The sequence below is a fragment of the Choristoneura fumiferana genome, chromosome 14 (genome assembly GCF_025370935.1).
Source record: "Choristoneura fumiferana chromosome 14, NRCan_CFum_1, whole genome shotgun sequence".
Classification (NCBI taxonomy): domain Eukaryota; kingdom Metazoa; phylum Arthropoda; class Insecta; order Lepidoptera; family Tortricidae; genus Choristoneura; species Choristoneura fumiferana.
This window is the reverse complement of record NC_133485.1, coordinates 15,878,579-15,897,908: the sequence shown is the minus strand read 5'-3', so window position 1 is coordinate 15,897,908 and position 19,330 is coordinate 15,878,579. Positions and strand designations below refer to the sequence as shown.

The 19,330-nt window shown below is 38.4% G+C and overlaps 2 protein-coding genes across 2 annotated transcripts; both read right to left on the bottom strand.

Annotated features, from left to right (window-relative positions):
- Window positions 1-3,308: 3,308 nt before the first annotated feature.
- LOC141435302 (uncharacterized) lies at window positions 3,309-7,082 on the bottom strand. Its single transcript, XM_074098003.1, has 4 exons — window positions 6,997-7,082; window positions 5,899-6,301; window positions 5,180-5,410; window positions 3,309-4,730 (listed from the first exon to the last, which is right to left on the bottom strand). The coding sequence occupies exons 1-4, from the start codon at window positions 7,003-7,005 to the stop codon at window positions 4,375-4,377; spliced, it is 999 nt and encodes a 332-aa protein (XP_073954104.1). The 5' UTR covers window positions 7,006-7,082; the 3' UTR covers window positions 3,309-4,374.
- Window positions 7,083-14,173: 7,091 nt separating this feature from the next.
- On the bottom strand, window positions 14,174-18,745 carry LOC141435303 (cuticle protein 3-like). The gene is given in 5 exon segments (XM_074098004.1): window positions 14,174-14,380; window positions 15,324-15,392; window positions 15,395-15,550; window positions 17,079-17,259; window positions 18,696-18,745. Coding segments are annotated over 5 exon segments (519 nt in total). The 5' UTR covers window positions 18,705-18,745; the 3' UTR covers window positions 14,174-14,276.
- Window positions 18,746-19,330: the final 585 nt, after the last annotated feature.

Below are 19,330 nucleotides of genomic sequence, written 5' to 3'. Positions count from 1 at the left end.
TTAATAATTTGTGAGTAGTTTTGTTTTCTTTCATAAAACGTATGTGGGTACTTGGGGAGTTACAGTGACAAGTTAAAACGGTGGTTGTGGTTCGTTAGTCTAACAACTGGTAGCATGGTGTACGGTTGTGTCACTCTGAAGATGAGATCTGGTTGAGTTCGAAACGCGTCAGTCTAGTGTGGTGGTGGTGATAGATGGGTTTGTGTGATTTGTGTGTGTTCTTACAGTGTGGAGGTGGAGGAACTGCATGAACACGCATATTTTGCATAAGCTTAGCTATCGTAAGGTCGCGGGTGAGCAAGGAAATTCTTTTAGTTCATTTATAAAGCCCCTCTTTTTGCGTTTGTTTAAAAAAAATAAAACAGAAGCTCAACTCTAAAGTTAACTGTTGTGTTTCGGCGTGGAGAGTAAGACAGCCGGTGAAATAACTGGCACTTGAGGTATTCCTTCTTTGGCCTCTAGGTTGGCAACGCATCTGCAATACCCAGGTGTTGCAGTTGTCTATGGGCGGTGGGGATCTCTTACCATCAGGAGACCCACTTGCTCGTTTGCCATCCAGTCGAATAAAAAAAAAAAACTTGTCATATAAAAGATAAAAGCTTTGTATAGTCGATAATAGAATCATCGAGTAATAGTTCGCAGAAGTGACTAACCGATATTTAGTCAGGCGTGTAGGACAGCGCGGCAATGGAGGTCCTTGACGAGTGGATCGAATATTCTTTAGGTATGTTCTCTTTGGGACTAGGATGGCTTTGCGAGGATATAATGCACTTTATTCGGTACTCAATCGATTGCACTTACATGATCAAAACAGTGAGTTATGACGAGAAAATAATCAGGCCCTTACACATCCTTAATTTATGATAAATTCCAGTAATATTGTAATGCGAAAGTTTGTAAGTCTGTTTGTTTGTTATCTCTTCACGTCGAATCCGTGAAACCGATTTAGATGAAATTCATATACAAATAGTTTGAGTCCCAGGGAAGGACATAGAATAGCTTTTATCCCAAAAAATTGCATAATTCCCGTGGGATAGCGATAAACGAATTCTACGTGGACGGAGTCACGGGAAACGGCTAATATGGACAAATTTAAATAAGTTAAACAGGTATTTTATGAAAAGGTTTATTGTGAAAAGTAACCCCTAGATCATCACTCATGGATTTTTCTAGCAAATCTAGACATGCAATAGAATCAATCAATCAGTCATTTCAGATACATTATTTAGCTTGCAACTTGAAATAAAATGCTAACAAATTAACATTTTTCTAGCAATTTGTGTTTGTTGATATTATTTTTAAAATATGAATCACCTGTTCATAATGTAGCTAAATTAACACAATCCCAAATAATATCAGACGTGACATAAATTGGTATCGAATGTATCTCTAGATCTTAAAATTTTGAAACCGGTAACGCAACTGCATGATGTGGGCGTTCCTACGGAGTTACGTTAGACTGCCTAAAGCGCTTTATCGTTACGATTATCGGTTCAAGTTAACGGCAGGTCAAAGAGTGGTTAGTTTTATATTCTTTTATAATTAATGTAAAACTTAGGATCACGTGAGAAAAATATACTTTTCACGACTTTGCTCGAAAATTAGGCCATAGACAACCTAAGTCCAGTACAAAAAATTGCTTATAATTGTACATTTAACATCATCTCATCATCTCAGCCTATATATGTCCCACTGCTGGGCACAGGCCTCCTCTCAGAACAAGAGGGCTTGGGCCATAGTTCCCACGCGGGCCCAGTGAGCGGGAACTTCACACGCACCATTGAATTGCTTCGCCGGTTTGTGCGGGTTTCCTCACGATGTTTTCCTTCACCGCAAAGCTCGTGGTAAACTTCAAATGTAATTCCGCACATGATTTTCGAAAAACTCAGAGGTGCGAGCCGGGGTTTGAACCCACGACCCTCTGCTTGAGAGGCGAAAGGTCAAACCACTAGGCCACCACGGCTTTATTACATTTAACAGCTGACTCCTTAATAGCTAGCAAAATACGACAAAAATGTAGCATGTTACAGTAACAGGACTATATCTAGCTATTTATTCCATTGTACGATACGACTTTTAACTACTACTAACCTAACGTATTGCTCCTCTCCTCTCATCCACTTAAAGGGATAAGTCCGCCTTTGTACAAGTATCTTAAAGTTTGTCAGTTGTATTTTGTTAATTTTCTTTTGTACAATAAAGAGTTTACAAACATACATACTTTTTCGAATATATTTCAGAATAATTTTTCGGCCTGCTGAAACGACAATTGGACCAATCAAACTAATCGTCTGCAGCAGGTGAAATTAAATTGACAAATGAGAATGCGTCATTTATGACTTTTATGAGGTGTTTTTTCGGCGGGAGCAATGCAGTCTTTGGATTGTTATTGTTTGTTTGTGATTAATGTTTTTTATTTCCTCACAGTGGTCGTGAAAAGCACACTGTTTAGTCTCGGTCAAAAGTAGCTGACCCGATAAACGTTGTTCTGACATAAAAAAATCAAAGAATCAGCTTAGGTATTACTTGAGTTCGGTGGTGATCATTTCCAATCAGATGACCGCATGCTTGTTTGCCTCCCGTGTCTCCCTTTCATAATAATAAAAAAACTTGTTAAATTATTTTGATACTGTTAAGACAAAATACTAAAATCGAGATTAAAAAATTAGAGTGCCCCACTAGGAGCAGAAGGTTGAAAAATATTTTACGACCTATTTCTCATACCTACTAAATTATACAAAAAAAAAAAAAACGATTGAGCATTTCCCTCAACCATAGCCCCAAGCGAAGCACAGCTAAGTGATGCATCGAACAGAGGAATGCCACAATCAGTATCTATTACAATAGATGAGTGTCAGATGTGGGCAGATTTCGTAACCACTGTTTTAGATAAGTGTCAGGACATGATTCAGTGATTTATGAAGTATTCAGATACCGTCAACGGTTGACATTCCTAGCAAGATACCGATCTTTCTTAAGTTATGCTTTCGTCACGTAACTTTGCCATCACAGTTTAAGTTGAAAAAGAGACAAAGTCAATATAACATTCAAGACAACTAACAAAGATATAACCTAACCAACTTGGAAAAATTGACATTTCAAAAACTGCTGAACTAATTTTAATGACACTTAACTAAGAATCACTGCAAGGAAACTTGCTTTCACAAAAAAAACACAAAAATTAGCCCATCCGTTTGAGAGCTGGGATACCACAGACAGACATGACATCACTTATAAAGCCCCTCGTTTTGCGTCGAGGTAATTGACCCAATGTATCTATGAACATGCATCAGTGCACTTTTATGAGAAAAGATTATACTAGGTACCATCAGCCAAATATGTAGTCTACCACCCTAAAGTTGATAATCGTTTGCATGTCACAAAACAGTAATGCGAATAGACGTGTCTGTCAACTTGAAGTTCGACTTTAGCGACATATTCATTTGATAGGAACTTGTTTAAAAATTGATAGACAACTTATTTGGCTGGTGGTAAAACAGACACTCTTTTCTTTACGGCTAGATCTTCTTAGGGTCAGGGATGTTTTGGGGTACCATAAAAAGTATTTTTCAAAATTTTAATAACAATCGTATATTAATCAAATAAACAACAACAGAAACGTTATAACAAAAGGAAAAGATTAATTTGGTTAATTTTCTTATTTCTAGCTAAATTCTGATAACGTACCACACAATAAACATCACAAACCTCAATCTATAAATATTTTAGTTGATGCCAGTCTTTTGATAGTTACCTTATCAAATTATTTTAGTGATCCTATGCCAAAACAGCCTCTTTCGGATCTCATTTATGTGCTTACACTAATTCTCGTTTCTTCTCCTAAACAATGGCCTACCTTAACTATCTAACCAAATTATAATTCTTTCTTTATTCCTCAGGTAACTTCCATCCTAGATGTTTGTGTGGTTCGTCACAGACTTCAGAATTATATGGTCAACAAATTTCTCACTTTACCACGATATGAACAGCTTTTTCTAAGACACCAATGTTCCATTAATCTAAACTAATATATAAACGTGAAAGTTACTCCATCTGTCCGATTGTCTGTTACCTTTTCACATCTAAATCCGGAATAAAATCCGGATAGTTCCATATTTACCGCAAAATAGCGATAAACCAATTGCAGACAGAGTCGCAGGGAAAAGCAAGTGCTTTTATATTTTAGTAATTTTATAGAGAATTATTCATGAACCTTAACCTTATCATCATGAACCTTAAGCTTCAAAATGCCATCACAATAATTGCAATGGCTCATCGTTTTGGTGATCATTTTGCTTTGTGGTAAGTGGCAAATTTTTTTAATGGACTCTTGCTAAACTTCATGTGATATTTGTTGACCTGACGATGCCAAATTTACTGGTAATGGTATCCAGCCGTCGTGGCAGTCCCTTCCTGCTGATATTCCCGCTGGTATTCTGGCTGGTACTCTTGCTGGTACGCTTGCTGATATTCTTGTTGGTACGCTGGATTCTCGTGCTCTTGGGCATGCTGGATATGCTGAACTTGGACTTCTTGAATAGGCTGTTCTTGAACTTGGTGAATCTCTTGAAGTTGTTGAACTTGATGAACGTCGTGGTCGTGGAGTTGTTGAACTTGATGAGCATCGTGGTGTTGTTGGATTTGATGCGATTGGTAAACTGGGAGCCTTTGTCTGTGCACTTGTTGGTGCTGATGGTAACGCTGGAGCTCGGTGTCTTCTTTGTAGCTTCCTGTGGGATAAAGAGTGTTCTTGAAAATTTGGTTTGGTAACCACTTGTTTACTTGATGGTGTTTACTTGGTAATGGTAAAATGTTGTATAAGTGGCACTGCAAAAATAATGATTATTTTAACAAAAAAATATTGACACGTATACCTAATTTAGAGGATGTCCTGTAAGTCGCTCATTGTGGTTGAATAGATCATCTTATTCGGTAAATATTTTCAAAGATTTTATTGACTATAACATGGTTGTTCAAACAATAAGTTCATAGGCAGCAACATTAGTATAAACTGAGTCGCAGCTGATTACGCCCACCTCAAGATAAGTGATATCATGTTCGCCAGTGTTGAGATTAAGTTTATTAATAGTTACCTACATTTCAAGATTGCTATTTATAATATTAGTAAGGGTTACTTTCTCCGTAGTAAAAAATAAATTTAAAATACTTCCAAACTTACCGTCATCAAATACACCATTAGCTTGTTCCTTCGCATTCTGTTCAATAGACTTCTTAATAGCATCAGGCATGGGGGGTGGTGTAGGCAAATGGTTGCCTTGTGGTCTGAACCCGTTCTCATCAGCAGTGTATGTCACCGTGTAGACTTGACCGTCGTCACCGGTGTAAGAGTATCCACCTTGGACTTGGATCCCTTTGCCTTGGCTTTGGCCTCTTTCTTGGACCTTAATACCTGGAGGGTGAAAAATTAGTGGTATAATTTGTAGATCTGAAGATTATGAACTATATTTCTAAATGTTGAATTTATCTAGATAATGGATTATTATTGGAGTTTAGATAAGTTGTGTTTACCTATTTATTTATGAGAGAATGAGAAGATCTCGAATGTTAAACCAGAAAAGTGTGAGTTGGTTTCTAAGTTTTTCTGTATGGTAGGTATGGGTATAAAATAATTTTCTTTATATTTTTGAAAATTTTGCTGAGTAGTTTCTTAGATAAGGTACTTTTTTTCCTATTTTATGAAATGAAAGCTTAACCTTAAAAAACTACTGCATTCTAGTCTCATCTGTTTTAATAAGCACAAATTCTGCTGATTCACGAGTAAATAAAACCACGAAAAAATTGCCTTAAATTTGAACGGACCCGCGTCTTAAGCATTACCAGTGGTTAAGTAATATTAATGCTAAAACCTAATAAAAGCGCATTCAGTTCTAAACTAACCATTCTCTGTCTCAAAGGAATACTGGTAGCTGTTTCCTTTGTTTTCATTCTGGAAGCTTATAATCCTGGCAGTCTTCTCCGTCGACATCCTCTGCTGTTGCTGTTGCTGTTTCTGTTGCTGTTGCTGATTTTGGTAGCCATTCTGTGCCCCAGAAAACACACTCTGCCCAGCGAACTGCGTTTGTCCGCTAGGGAATGCTACAGTATTCCCCCGGGAATATCCGGCTTGTGATTGGCTGTAATCGGTCTGGCTGTGCTGCGATTGGTCACCGTAGATGCCTTGTTGTTGCTGCTCGAGCGCTGACTGGTAGGTTTCGGCATTGTTTGCGAAGTGTTCTGTTGGTTGGGTTGTGTAGATTGGATTTGATGAAGCTGCAGCTATGATAGCTGCTAAAGTCGTAATCTAAAAGAGAACAATAGCAGGATAATGCCGTGTAAAAAAGCCGCGCCGAGGGTTTCGTATAAATTACACATAACTATGAATATTCAGTGTTAGCAGAGCCCCTCTCTTGAGTAAAATGTACGCAGTGTATTATTATGTAGGAGGTATTCTAGATTCTCCCTTTACCTCATGATGATTCGTCATGGTTCATGCTTCCGCGTGTCAAAATGATGACTTGATGACTTAATTGATTCAAAACAAAAGGTTTGTATAGTTAAGTAGGCTTTGTTTATAATAGTCTATAATTTAATTTTGTGACAGCTGATTTTGTACCGTAAGTTATTTCGGTAATCTTTTTCTATTTCAAATAAATTAAAAAAAAGATAAAGACATAGGACCTATATTAAAAAAATGAAAAATAATAAATACATAAAAAAAACTGTTTTTGAAACGTATTGGCACAGTACCCCATTGTAAAATTTCATAGCTTTTAACAATATATAGAATATGTTCACTGCTTGACTTTACAACAGCTGTTGTCAATCGAATCTTGCCGAAAAAAGGTCTTCTTTAAAACAATCCAATATCACAACATTCATCATCATTCAAACAACGTCACAATAATCACTCATTATGGTAAAATCCGATCACAACTATATAGAAGTTAGAACAAATAGATTTAACTATTTTCAGAATAATCACTTCACTTCACATACCAGCTTCATTTCTCACAGTATACCCCAAACTAAGATTGAAACAATTAAAACAATTAACTAAAACAAAAGACTAGTAAGTATATCACGCCAAGTAACGAATGTGTACCGAAAATTTCACTGTTCCGTATTTATAGCAAAAATGTTTTGTGCGTACATCTGTGTAGAGTTACACACTGTGCGACTACGATAAGTGAAGACTTTGAATTGGGAGACTTTATTTTTTTTATTAAAGGAGTAAAACGGATATACTGGTCTAAACCAGTGCTGCTACTCAGACCAGCTGCTTTATTACAAAGTGCTACTAATCCGTTTGACTCTTTTAATAGAAAAATTAAAGTGTCAAGTGGTCTAAAAAGTTCCCCGAAGTCTATACTTCGTTTTTTTAGCATTAGAAAGAAGGTAAGCGATCTTGACGTGGCGTTTATTAAAAAAACGTTTGAAAAATAAGTCACAGCAAATATGTAACAATTAGCAAGGACATTAATTACATGAGCATTTACATGCTTTTGGTGTCATAAGTAATAGATATTTTTTTTTAAATGTTTTTCAATAAAAAGACTCGTCAAGATTACCCTTTTTCTACTGCAAAAAAAACACGAAGTTTAGTCGGTATCCGTTCTCGTTAATTCTATGATCTAAAGTCTAAGAGCTTCGCTTCGCGGAGCTCCTATTCCGCGTGGCTGCGGCGCTTCGTGCCTTGTCAAAATCCAACCTAACTTAACCTATGTTTTACCGGACTTGGAGGGTTATGTTTACAAGTTTCCGATACGAACAGGTTTACGACGAAGTTCTGTTTATACTACTTGCTTCCTGCTTTTTAAACGAAGTGATATTAATGCCAGTAAAACTGTGAATACACTGGGTCAATCGTGATCATTGATCGTGATTATAAATGCGAAAGTTGGTAAGTCTGTTTGTTTGTTACTTCATCACATATAAACCGCTGAACTTATTTAGATGAAATTCGGTATACAGATAGTTTGAGTCCCGGGGAAGGACATAGGATAGTTTTTATCCCGAAAGATGGGGCCTATGGGGGTGTGGTCCACAGATTCGGAGTATCTGTTCTAGAAAGTTTGTCCAAGTCCGTAGCGTGCGTGGTCGCGCCGTGTTAGGTAACGTTGGGTAAGATGCACCGGCTGCTGAGCAACTAGAGCGGATTTCGGACAGAGCTAGAAAACTAATAGAGGTGGCAAAAAAATAAGAATATTTTAATTGAAATTGCTTCGGGCAACGCACACGTTTTACTATTAAGTGATTTTACGTAGCGCCATTGTCGTGAACTTTTGTGGACTGCATTAAGATTTTTGTAAATTTAAGTGAAGAAATACATTAATAATGATAAGATAATTATTTAGATGCCGTGGAGGCCTAGTGGTTTGACCTATCGAGTCTGAAGCAGCACCTCTGAGTTTTTCGAAATTCATGTGCGGTACTGTAAATAAAAACGTCGTGAGGAAACATGCACAACCTGCGAAGCAATTCAATGGCGTGCGTGAAGTTCCCAATCCGCACTGGCCCCGCGTGGGAACTACGGCCCGAGCCCTCTCATTCCGAGAGGAGGCCTGTGCCCAGCAGTGGGACGTCCATATATAGGCTGGGATGAAGATAATTATTTAATTTGATGCTTATTGTAAAATTGGTTCCCAGTGATAAATAATTTGAGAATTTTGTGAGGACCTATTTAGGGTCATGTATGTCTTTATTTGTTCTATGTTTGTTTTAATAAATGTATTTTCTTTCTTTCTTTCTAAAAATAGTTTATATTTTGTTGCCTATACATTAGTATTCCAGAACTTTTAAAACTGTCATCCTGTACATTAGACAGATATAAATGTAGCTCGTGCTTCCAGCTCTATAAATTGTTAGGTGTATGTAACATGTGGCGGCGACTTTCATTACCGCCGCCGGATTCATTATCCCGCGAGATATATCGAGCGTCAATGTCGATCGCCACCTATTAGGGTTCCCCGCAATGAAGGTTTTCTGACAAGTGGAATACCGCTAGATGGCGTTAACATCGTGAGATTAAGACACAAATCAATCAATCAATCAGTCAAATCATTAATTGACAGAAAGTGAGTGATTACATAAATGTAACAATTTACATTGATGTTTGTCACAATCAGCCAGTGTATGGCACACAATATCAAAAGTGAGATACATAGGTACCTAGTTCTATTTTTACGAGCATTTATAACTTTATCTTGTAAGTACTTGTTTCTTTGCTATAAATGTTGCGATTTAATTTTTATCCATTGGCAGTGATTGAACCGATTTGGAATGTGGTATGCACAGTATACAATATATAAGCTAAGCTTTAGCTTATACTGTGATTATGGGTTGGATTACAATGCAAGTACAGTCAACAAAAAGTACTATCAGCAAAAAATCTAGCAATCAAAATTAAATATTTAACAAACACTTATTTTCAAATCGATCACGTCTGTAGATTATTTAATCTAACCTAATTTCAATGTTCAATATCTCAAAAACGGGTGACTCGATTTTTATCAAACACAATTAAAAACTAAACCCGCTTACACGTAAAAAAAGCCGCATTGAAATCGTTCATCTGCTTGAGACCTACAATGCCACAGGCAGACATTGGTGTCAAAATTATAACACCACTAGATTTCGCCCGCGTGGAATTCGGTCATTAAGCGCTGTTCCCTTGAGAACTGTGCATTCTCCAGGATAAAAAGTACTATGTCATTCTCTGGCCCATAAACTATCTCCATGCCAAAAACTACGTCGGTCCGTCGCTCCGTTTCGACGTGAAAGACGGACAAACATACAAACACACCACTTTCGCATTTATAATATTAGTATGGATTTTGCGTCGGGAGTTAACATGATTTTAGTTGGTAGGTAGGTACGGTGTAGGAAACTGGATCACGTACAGGATGGAACATGTGCTACTAATGTCATTTTGACATCTGCCAAAGAAATCATAGCCACATTGAATATAGAAAGGGATTCGATTTGTAGCATTCGAACATGGCGGATGTAGACAATATCTAATTTTGCTATTTCTGTTTCTTTGGCTAGTTGAAGTATAATTTTGATAGTGTTTTATGCGGCGATTAACCTTAACAGTGAACAGTGATCACAAAATTCTATATTGCTCTCGTGTCTGTCATTTTTTAATGCGCAAGTTGTCTCCACGTGGTTTCTGGAATTTTACTATCAAGTTGCAAAAACTAAAATCACCGTACAACGTCCCTCTCAAAGAGAGTTTACCTTGACACTGGCGAAATTGTCCTATTAATTAGGACAGAAAAGCCATATTTTAAAAGAGAAGAAGAAGAATATAGAAAGGTCGCACCCTGGTACAGTGATTCAGTTTCCTTGACTTTACTTATGGAACCCTTCCCAGTCGGCACGGCTCACGCGCAACTCGTCTGGTAAGCTTTGTGTTACGTTTCAGGTAATTGATAGGTACCTCCACATTACTTCTATTGAGAACAACTTCGAGGCTGATTTATTGCTTTAATTAAATGATTGTTGTCTTGGAATTTTTGTTTTTTTAAACATCAATGAACAAGCGGGTTTGGTGAAAGATCAATGGCATAGGGGAAAAGCATCTATAACTATAAATAGCTCTATGGATGGCTTTACATGTGGATGTTTTAACGCTTCGGCATCATGCTGAGCTAGTATCCAATTCGCAACTGTATGACACACTATCCTTGATTTTGTATTTGTAAAAATATTGTTGTGTCTTGTGTTGTTGTGAATAAATGTAATTACCTTCTTTCTTTTCCTAAAAAATAAAAACCAAGTATTTTTGATGAATGGCAGTATTGACATGTAGTGAGATTTAATGGATACCTTTAACTTCAAAAAAACTTCAAAAAAGATGGAGGTTTGTTGAGATTCAATTGAATCTTAATTGTTTGAACGCTTAACCACTTAATAGGTGAAATAAGGGATTAAAGTGTGGATATTAAAAATCTCTGAAGTTACAGACTTCAAACTTTAGATTTTATATACGGCGTCTACCATGTTGGTGTTGGGTAAACATTAATAAAGATAACTAATGATAACCAAAATCGCTGAATACAGACCTCAAATTTAAGGTCCTTTATTTTTTGTTTCTTTAGGCAGGTAGGTTATTTTAGGTATGATAATGAAGGTCTAACAATTGACATATCTATTGTTTGGGGATTCAATATTTTTTGAAAGTTAACCCATAAAGGGATGAAGTAGGGGATGTAATGCTGGCGCAGCAATTTTGATAAACAAGAAGAAGAGGTTCAAATCCATTCACGTAAACGTGAATTTTCTAACAAAAATGCGCTCTTCGCTTCTAGTTAAAACAAAGTTTGACAATTTAAAGCATTGCAGTCTCATACTCAACTTTGTCGTTGATGGACACAACAATGGTGTGAGAAACAAATATACATTTTGTTGAGATCCGCAATGGGAACATGCCTCGACTGCGGGAGGTCAAGTGTGAAAGGCGGTGGCAGAGGGTTCCGTAGACATTAATGAAATAAAGTAAGTTTGGTGGACGTGTATTTTGCAGTGCGCGTGTACCGTTACATTTAGTAGTTAAAATTCTGGAATATTTTTAAATTCTTCCGTCACACATATAAATACGGGTAGGTATGAGGCGAGACAGCATAGTTTTACTCGGCCTCACAATGTTGTCCGCGGATTGTCTGTTTATTTTTAAGTAATACTACGGTATTGTCAATTGTCAAATGCATTTCAGACCAATAGGTCTGAGGCTTGTTTTTTTATTAATATAATTAAATGATCCGTGGTGGCCTAGTGGTTTGACCTATCGCCTCTCAAGCAGAGAGTCGTGGGTTCAAACCCCGGCTCGCACCTCTGAGTTTTTCGAAATTCATGTGTGGAAATACATTTTTGAAATTTACCACGAGCTTTGCGGTGAAGGAAAACATCGTGAGGAAACCTACACAAAAACCTGCGAAGCAATTTAATGGTGTGTGTGAAGTTCCCAATCCGCACTGGGCCCGCGTGGGAACTATGGCCCAAGCCCTCTTGTTCTGAGAGGAGGCCTGTGCCCAGCAGTGGGACGTACATAGGCTGGGATGAGGGGATGAAATGATCTTGCTCACTGTACCTGCATTCTCTTTCAAATTACAAATTCCTACCAACTCCAAGTAATTTCGACCACTTAGGGCCTGTTTCACCACCTGTCCACTAACTTTAAGTGACAGATAAAAGTAATGCCGTCTTTGTTTATTCGGACAAACAAACAGAGACGGCATCACTAATATCCGTCACTTAAATTTAGTGAACAAGTGGTGAAACAGGCCCTTAAAGTGGTAAAATGCTCCTTGCCATATTGTACCTATATTGTATTGTAAACTCTTTACTGTACAAAAACACATGAAATTACCAAACAACAAGATAATAAGATATAATATTTGAAGACAACTCGCATTTTACATACGACATTGTGGTGTAAAATTATAACGGAACCCTAAAAGTGATACGAAATGAGATTACCTTTACAATAGCACTGTATCAGGGGCGATGCCACTGCAAATTGTTTCTGCAGTGTTTTGTTTGCTTAAGAATTGCGGCGGGTACCTCTTGACAATAGAAAATTTAATAAAGCGCTTGTAATATTTCATTTGCCAATAGCAGTACAGTAAGAGTTTCTTTCCACGATAGAATCCGGAATACGGAAAATCGCCGAAGGACTAAATTCACCGACATAGCTCGAAGAATACGCAAGATGAAGTGGCACCGGGCGGGCCACATCGCTCGAGGAACAGATAAACAAGTTTTTTTTTATCAAATAGCTGGCAAACATTCAGGCGTTACGTTGCGGAACGTCCTTAACAATGAATCAACCTCATCATCCCATCATCCCAGCCTATATAGTCCCACTGCTGGGCACAGGCCTCCTCTCAGAACAAGAGGGCTTGGGCCATAGTTCCCACGCAGGCCCAGTGCGGATTGGGAACTTCACACGCACCATTGAATTGCTTCGCAGGTTCGTGCAGGTTTCCTCACGATGTTTTCCTTCACCGCATAGCTCGTGGTAAATTTCAAATGTAATTCCGCACATGAATTTCGAAAAACTCAGAGGTGCGAGCCGGGGTTTGAAACCACGACCCTCTGCTTGAGAGGCGATAGGTCAAACCATTAGGCCACCACGGCGATCAACGAATCGACGATCGGCGAATCAACCTAACCAACATAAAAAAGCTGGAACACCCTCGACATTGTCATTTTCAATATCTCAAAAACGGCTGAACCAATTTTTATCTAACGTACTTAGCTAAAAACACTGCATTAAAACTTGCTTTTAAGTAATAAACCGCATCTAAATCGGTCATAGAGAGACAGACAGACATTGGCATCAAACTTATGATACCCCTCTTTTTGCGTTGGAGGTTGAAAAAGCGGCCAAGTGCGAGTCGGACTCGCCAATGACGGGTTCCGTAGCAGCACGTAATATAAAAGTTTCCTTTACTTTACGATTTATGACGTATTAAAAAAAAACTACTTACTAGATCTCGTTCAAACCAATTTTCGGTGGAAATTTGCATGGTAATGCACATTTTTTTTTTAGTTTTATCATTCTCTTATTTTAGAAGTTACAGGGGGGCACACATTTTCCCACTTTGGAAGTGTCTCTCGCGCAAACTATTAAGTTTAGAAAAAAAAATGATATCAAAAACCTCAATATTATTTTTGAAGACCTATCCATAGATATCCCACACGTATGGGTTCGATGAAAAAAAATTTTGAGTTGCAGTTCTAAGTGTGGGGAACCCCGTAATTTTATTGTTTTTTTTTCTATTTTTGTGTGAAATCTTAATGCAGTTCACAGAATACATCTACTTACCAAGTTTCAACAGTATAGTTCTTATAGTTTCGGAAAAAGTGGCTGTGACATACGGACGGACAGACAGACATGACGAATCCATAAGGGTTCCGTTTTTCCATTTGGCTACGGAACCCTAAAAAGCAACAAAGAAAATGACAATATAACTGTTTTTGTTCATTGCCAGTAATAAAAGTGGTGGTAGTAGTGTAGGACGTCCTGAGGCACGGTGGACGGGCGATCTTGAGAGAGTCGCTGGCAGTGGATGGATGCGAGGGGCTGGAGACAGTGTTGTGGCGCGCCATGGAAGAGACCTATGTTCAGCAGTGATGATGATGAGCAATGAAAAAAAAAACACAACCCAACATTTCATAGCTTTATTGCTTCACTGTGTACAAAAACTACAACTACTTAAACTACTGATATACATTATCGGTTAGTATGGCACAGGAGAGCTCAGTAGCACTCAGTAGTATGGGCGACGCGCTTGAGGAGGCGTGTACTGCCGCGCAGGCGCGAACGACCTCACAGCTGCCACGCCGGATGTATACTGACTTTCGTGGTAGCTACCTGCAAATAGGATCAGCTTGAAATATTTGAGGAACTCCATAATCACATTGATAGATAGAAACATGTTTCACTTTTTCAAGACGTAGGATGCTAAACTTGTAATCAAAACTCTTCGGACGTTTTGAGCGATTTGAACTGACCTTTAAGTTTCTGCCATCCAGAAAAGTCACCATATATTGTTAGCAATAATAGCAATGGTGAACCGAACGACGATGCTTTGGCTGGCCTCCCACTAAGTGGAGTGACGACATCGCGAGGTTACGGGCATCCGGTGGATGCAAGTGGCTAGTTTTCATTCATTGTGGTGTTCTTAGAGAGAAGTAAAGAGAGAAGTGTAGATGTGGTGGAGGAGGTTGAGCGCCGGAAGTGGAGATGGGCAGGACACATAGCCAGAATGGATCACTGCAGCTGGGTGCGAAGAATACTGGAGTGGAGACCACGTGGCAACACCCGCGGTAGAGGAAGACCTCCTAAGAGATGGACGGAGGATATCCGGCAGCAAGCCGGCATTAACTGGATGAATGTGGCAGGGGACAGACAGACGTGGAAACGTGAAGAGGAGGCCTACGTTCGAAGATGGACGCAACAAGGGCTGCTATAGATAGATAGAAGAGAGAGTGTTTAATAGTGAACGTCTGCTGGATGATGATAATAATAGTAATGGTGTTTCTCTGCATTTATCTACTAATACATCTAGTTAAAGTACTCGAATGGAGACCGCGAATGGGCAAGCGCAGCGTGGCGTAAGAAGTCTACCAACGAGATGGACGAATGACTAGGTTAAAACCGCGGGTTCACGGTGGATGCAGGTTGCTTCCAAACGAAGCAACTGGAGGCCTATGAGGGAGGCCTATGTCCAACAGTGGACGTTCTATGGCTGATTTGATGATGATAATGACGTGCCGACTATGTTTTCAAGAAAAATTTTCTCATGTCAACTTACCATCGTCAAAGATTCCGTTGGCTTCATCCCTAGCGTTTTCAGCCAGAGCTCTTGCTATAGCTTCGGGACTGGAGGTGCGGTCGGCAGATGGGCACCCTGAGCTTGGAAGCCGTTGGCATCAGCTGTGTACCGCACTTGGTAGACCTGGCCATCGTCGCCAGTGTAGGAGTAGCTGCCTGAAGCTTGGATACCGTTTGCCTCCTGGCCTGACTCTTCGGCTTGGATGCCTGAAATTTTTTGGTTGGTTGTGTTAGTTGTAGTTAGGTTAGTTTTTGACGCGGTACAATTCAAACTTTAACCAGTCTATTAAGTATTGAAACATTCTTTAATATTTTTGTCAAATTTTGGAAAACATCTAATTTAGTTAAAACTAATTCAACCAATGCCATACTCATCAGTGGCGAAGCGTCCCTACAACCCTATTTCCATCGGCTTGCTCAATATTTACAAAATAGGACTACAGGACATACATGATTTATGAAAGATATATATGCGATCTTAGCTTCGGCTTTACCGCAAAAATATCTGACACTACGCCACTGATACTCATCCAACAAAGAAGCAAGCACTATCTGGGTCATTCCAGATAGTGCATTCCAACTGCAACATAGTACTAACATTTCTTTTCCTATGTATGATGACCTGTGGTCCTATAGGAAGATCAGCACCGTTCGCAAAACCGGGAGATTCCTGACTTGGGGCCATTTCGTAACCAACACAGTTTTATTTCTTCTTCTTTTTCATTTTCCTTCACAGATCCGTTGCAGTCGACAAAACTGCATTCAAACTGCACGCCAGCTGCGATTAGAATATATGGGCAGTCGGCATTTGGCAGTTGGCATGTTGCAGTTATGTAGAATGTAGCCTGTCTGTAATGTCTGTTAATTTACTTACGTATTTTTATCTATTTACAAGTTGTCTAAACTAATTTCATCCTTCTGTAATTTCTTCACGACTGAAGCGATTATTATGTTATGTGTGAAATCCCGCTCTACCTTGAAGCCCATTTTTATAGACAAGCAATTAATGAAATTTATAGGTTGTAAAGCAATTAGTAGTTAATAATTTATAATTACTCCGACTGAATTAATCCGTTAGAATAAGTTATGACTTGACGCTTTGGTAATATGATCTGTATATTTTTTTTTAAATACGAATAATGTGCATCGAAAATTAATAGGATTATGTTCAATGGTCCTAATGGTCTCAATTATAATAAATTACAGCGATATTTTAAGTAAGCTACGGTTTCAGCAAAAAACTGCCGAACTTTTCGGTCGGGCCAAAACTTGCAACGTTGAACTTTTAGTACATTTGCACTTTCGAGTCCCAGTTCCCGCGAGATAGTGATAAACTTTTTACTTATATATTTTTTTCTTATATAGACTACTTATGTCTGAAATAAACATCTATTATTATAATTATATAAACGAATTATACGCAAACGGAGACCCGGTAAGCTAGTTAGTAAAAAAAAGTGTGAAAACCCCCGACTTTTTCACTTCAAAGTTCAATATCGCAAAAACGACTGAACCGATTTTGATGAAACATGTCTAAGAACCATTGCTAAAAAACCTGCTTTCAAATAAAAAAAACATATTCAAATCGGTCCACCCGTTAAGAGCTACGGTGCCACAACAGACACACATAGCGGTCAAACTTATAACACCCCTCTTTTTGCGTCGGGGGTTAATAAAATAAATATAGGAGATTTTCTCGCTTAAAGTTATAATTCAAAACACTTCCCACACTCACCATTTTCGGTCTCAAAGGCGTAATGGAATCCCCTGTCGTTAACTTCCGCGTCAGACCTCAAAATGGCGGCATTGCCCTCAAAGGAGCGAGGCCTGGCCTGGTAGGCCTGGTACTGGGTCGGCTGGTACCGGTAGCCTGGTACCTGGGCCAGGGCCACAGAGAGCACTGCTGCTAGGATGATCTGGAACAAGAAATCACTTATCATAAGGTGATCTGTTCACTATTGTTCACTTGTTCTCATCACCTTTACACGAATAGTTTTCGTACCGAGACTTTTACTTTATAGATTGAGATGATGCTACATTTTTAGCCCTTTGTTCTTTTTAAAAGAATGTATGTTATAATAATAAAAACTATTGGTTATTTCGCCATGTAGGTACAACTAAGACTGCTTGTGTGTTATTTGTCTGTTTTGAACCGATTTGATTCAGAGCGTTTCTTGAACGATTTCCGTTTACTCTCCTCCGTTACCACAAAAACGTGTTAAATATTTTAGATGCAGAATTGCCGAGTTCCTTTTAAGATTAAGCTCATTACCAGATTTACCCCCTGTGTCACGATCCATTGATTAAATTAATTTGACGGATAAATGAGATGCCGTCTCTGTTTGTTTTGTTCGAATAGCCGGAGACGGCATCACATTTATCCGTCAAATAAAATTAATCAATGGGCCCTTAGACGCCTATCCCGATAAAAGGCTAGAGTTCCAAGCAATTCTAATGAAGCAATCAGTTAGATAAGCAGAAAATATCGGATACGTATTTTTTCTCTTGTCAATCAAACAATAGTTATTTGTGTCACAAGGGAGCAAAATGTTGTATTTACGGCGAGGGCGGTACATTGAATCCAGAAGGTAGCGGAGGATACTACAATAAAATCCTTAGCATAGCGAGGGATTCTAAAGTAGAATCCTGGGCGTAATGAGGGATTCAAGTGAAACTGTTTTGCAGTTTGGCGAAGTATAATTGTAATCTTTTTGTATAACAGAAATGAGTAAATAAATAAAAAATAAAAAAAAAAAAAAGTGTAATACGCTCAAAATGAAAATAATTTTGCTCCCGAGTGGCTCAGACAACTTTTCACACGGAACATTAAGAAACTTGAAAAAAAAATCTAAATGTAATAAAAGAGCAACCAGCATATAAAATGGCGTGGTTTTAGAATTGTCCACTTCAAAAAATTGCATTACAATAAAACATTTAGAAAAGTTGCACTTTGCTCCCTCTCGACAGGGAGGAAAAGTTACTTTTCTGAATGAGAGATGTGAAAAAAAAATGATGATAATTATAGAGTTAAAGTTCCGCGTGACGTCACGCCGTGCGAAACTATACACGTGCACTCCCGAACTTTGACGGACTTCATCTTTGTAATTTTTTGTTTGACTGACAAAAGAAAAAAAATGTGCCCTTTTCGGTTTTCTGATAATCTAACTGACGAACTAAATGTTTTTTTTTTATCCAGGAATCTACTAATCTTCAGTAAACAACACTTTAGATAACAACACACAAAATAAACCCTTTAAAAAATTGAACTAGGTCAAAAATCAAAGATGCAATCGTCAACATAAACCGCGACAAAAAACGAGTCGTGCACTAAATGGGTTCAAACTTTGATTACCGATTTCATGGTGTTATCGTGGTTGGTATCGATCGAGGAATGCGCCTGGGCAGCCGGGCGGGGCTTTTATAAGGCTGCGTGGCAATGCCAAGGTTGTGAAGATGTAGGATGTGTCTGGGATTAGAACTGTTACTTTTAAGTTTCACTTTCATTGGGATGCGGTTGGGAATTGAAAAAAAATCGGCTTAGTTCGATTCGGACAAGCGCAGTCAAAGGACACGAACCTAAGTAATAAATAATAATAAATATCGTCTCAATTTTCATGTCAGTAGGTACTTCTGTCAAAGACAATAATATTTTTGCGGGTCAGTGTTTTTTTTTATTTATTTATACCGTGACGTGACTCTCGGCATTTTGGTCAACGGGACGTAACTTACCTATGTTTTGATTTAGGTACAGTCACCAGCATTAATATCTGCTACAGCGGCGCGTGCAAAAATATCTGACACTTCCTTCCGGCCCTAGAAATAGAGTCGTATCAGATATTTATGCACGCTTGTTGTGTCAGATATTGGTGCTGGTGACTGTACAAAGTATCGTCTTTTCAAAAGGTTTTGTTTTTTGAGTACGATGAACTTATTTCGCGTTTGAACTTGATTATAGTTTAACGTTTTAGCGAAGGGCCTTGACAAACA

What these genes read in the sequence shown, in the direction of transcription:
- LOC141435302 (XM_074098003.1), bottom strand. An exon ending in TTCCTTTGAGACAGAGAATG is followed by an intron (nt 5,411 to 5,898) that starts GTTAGTTTAGAA and finishes TTCACCCTCCAG; the next exon opens with GTATTAAGGTCCAAGAAAGA. An exon ending in TAATGGTGTATTTGATGACG is followed by an intron (nt 4,731 to 5,179) that starts GTAAGTTTGGAA and finishes TTTATCCCACAG; the next exon opens with GAAGCTACAAAGAAGACACC.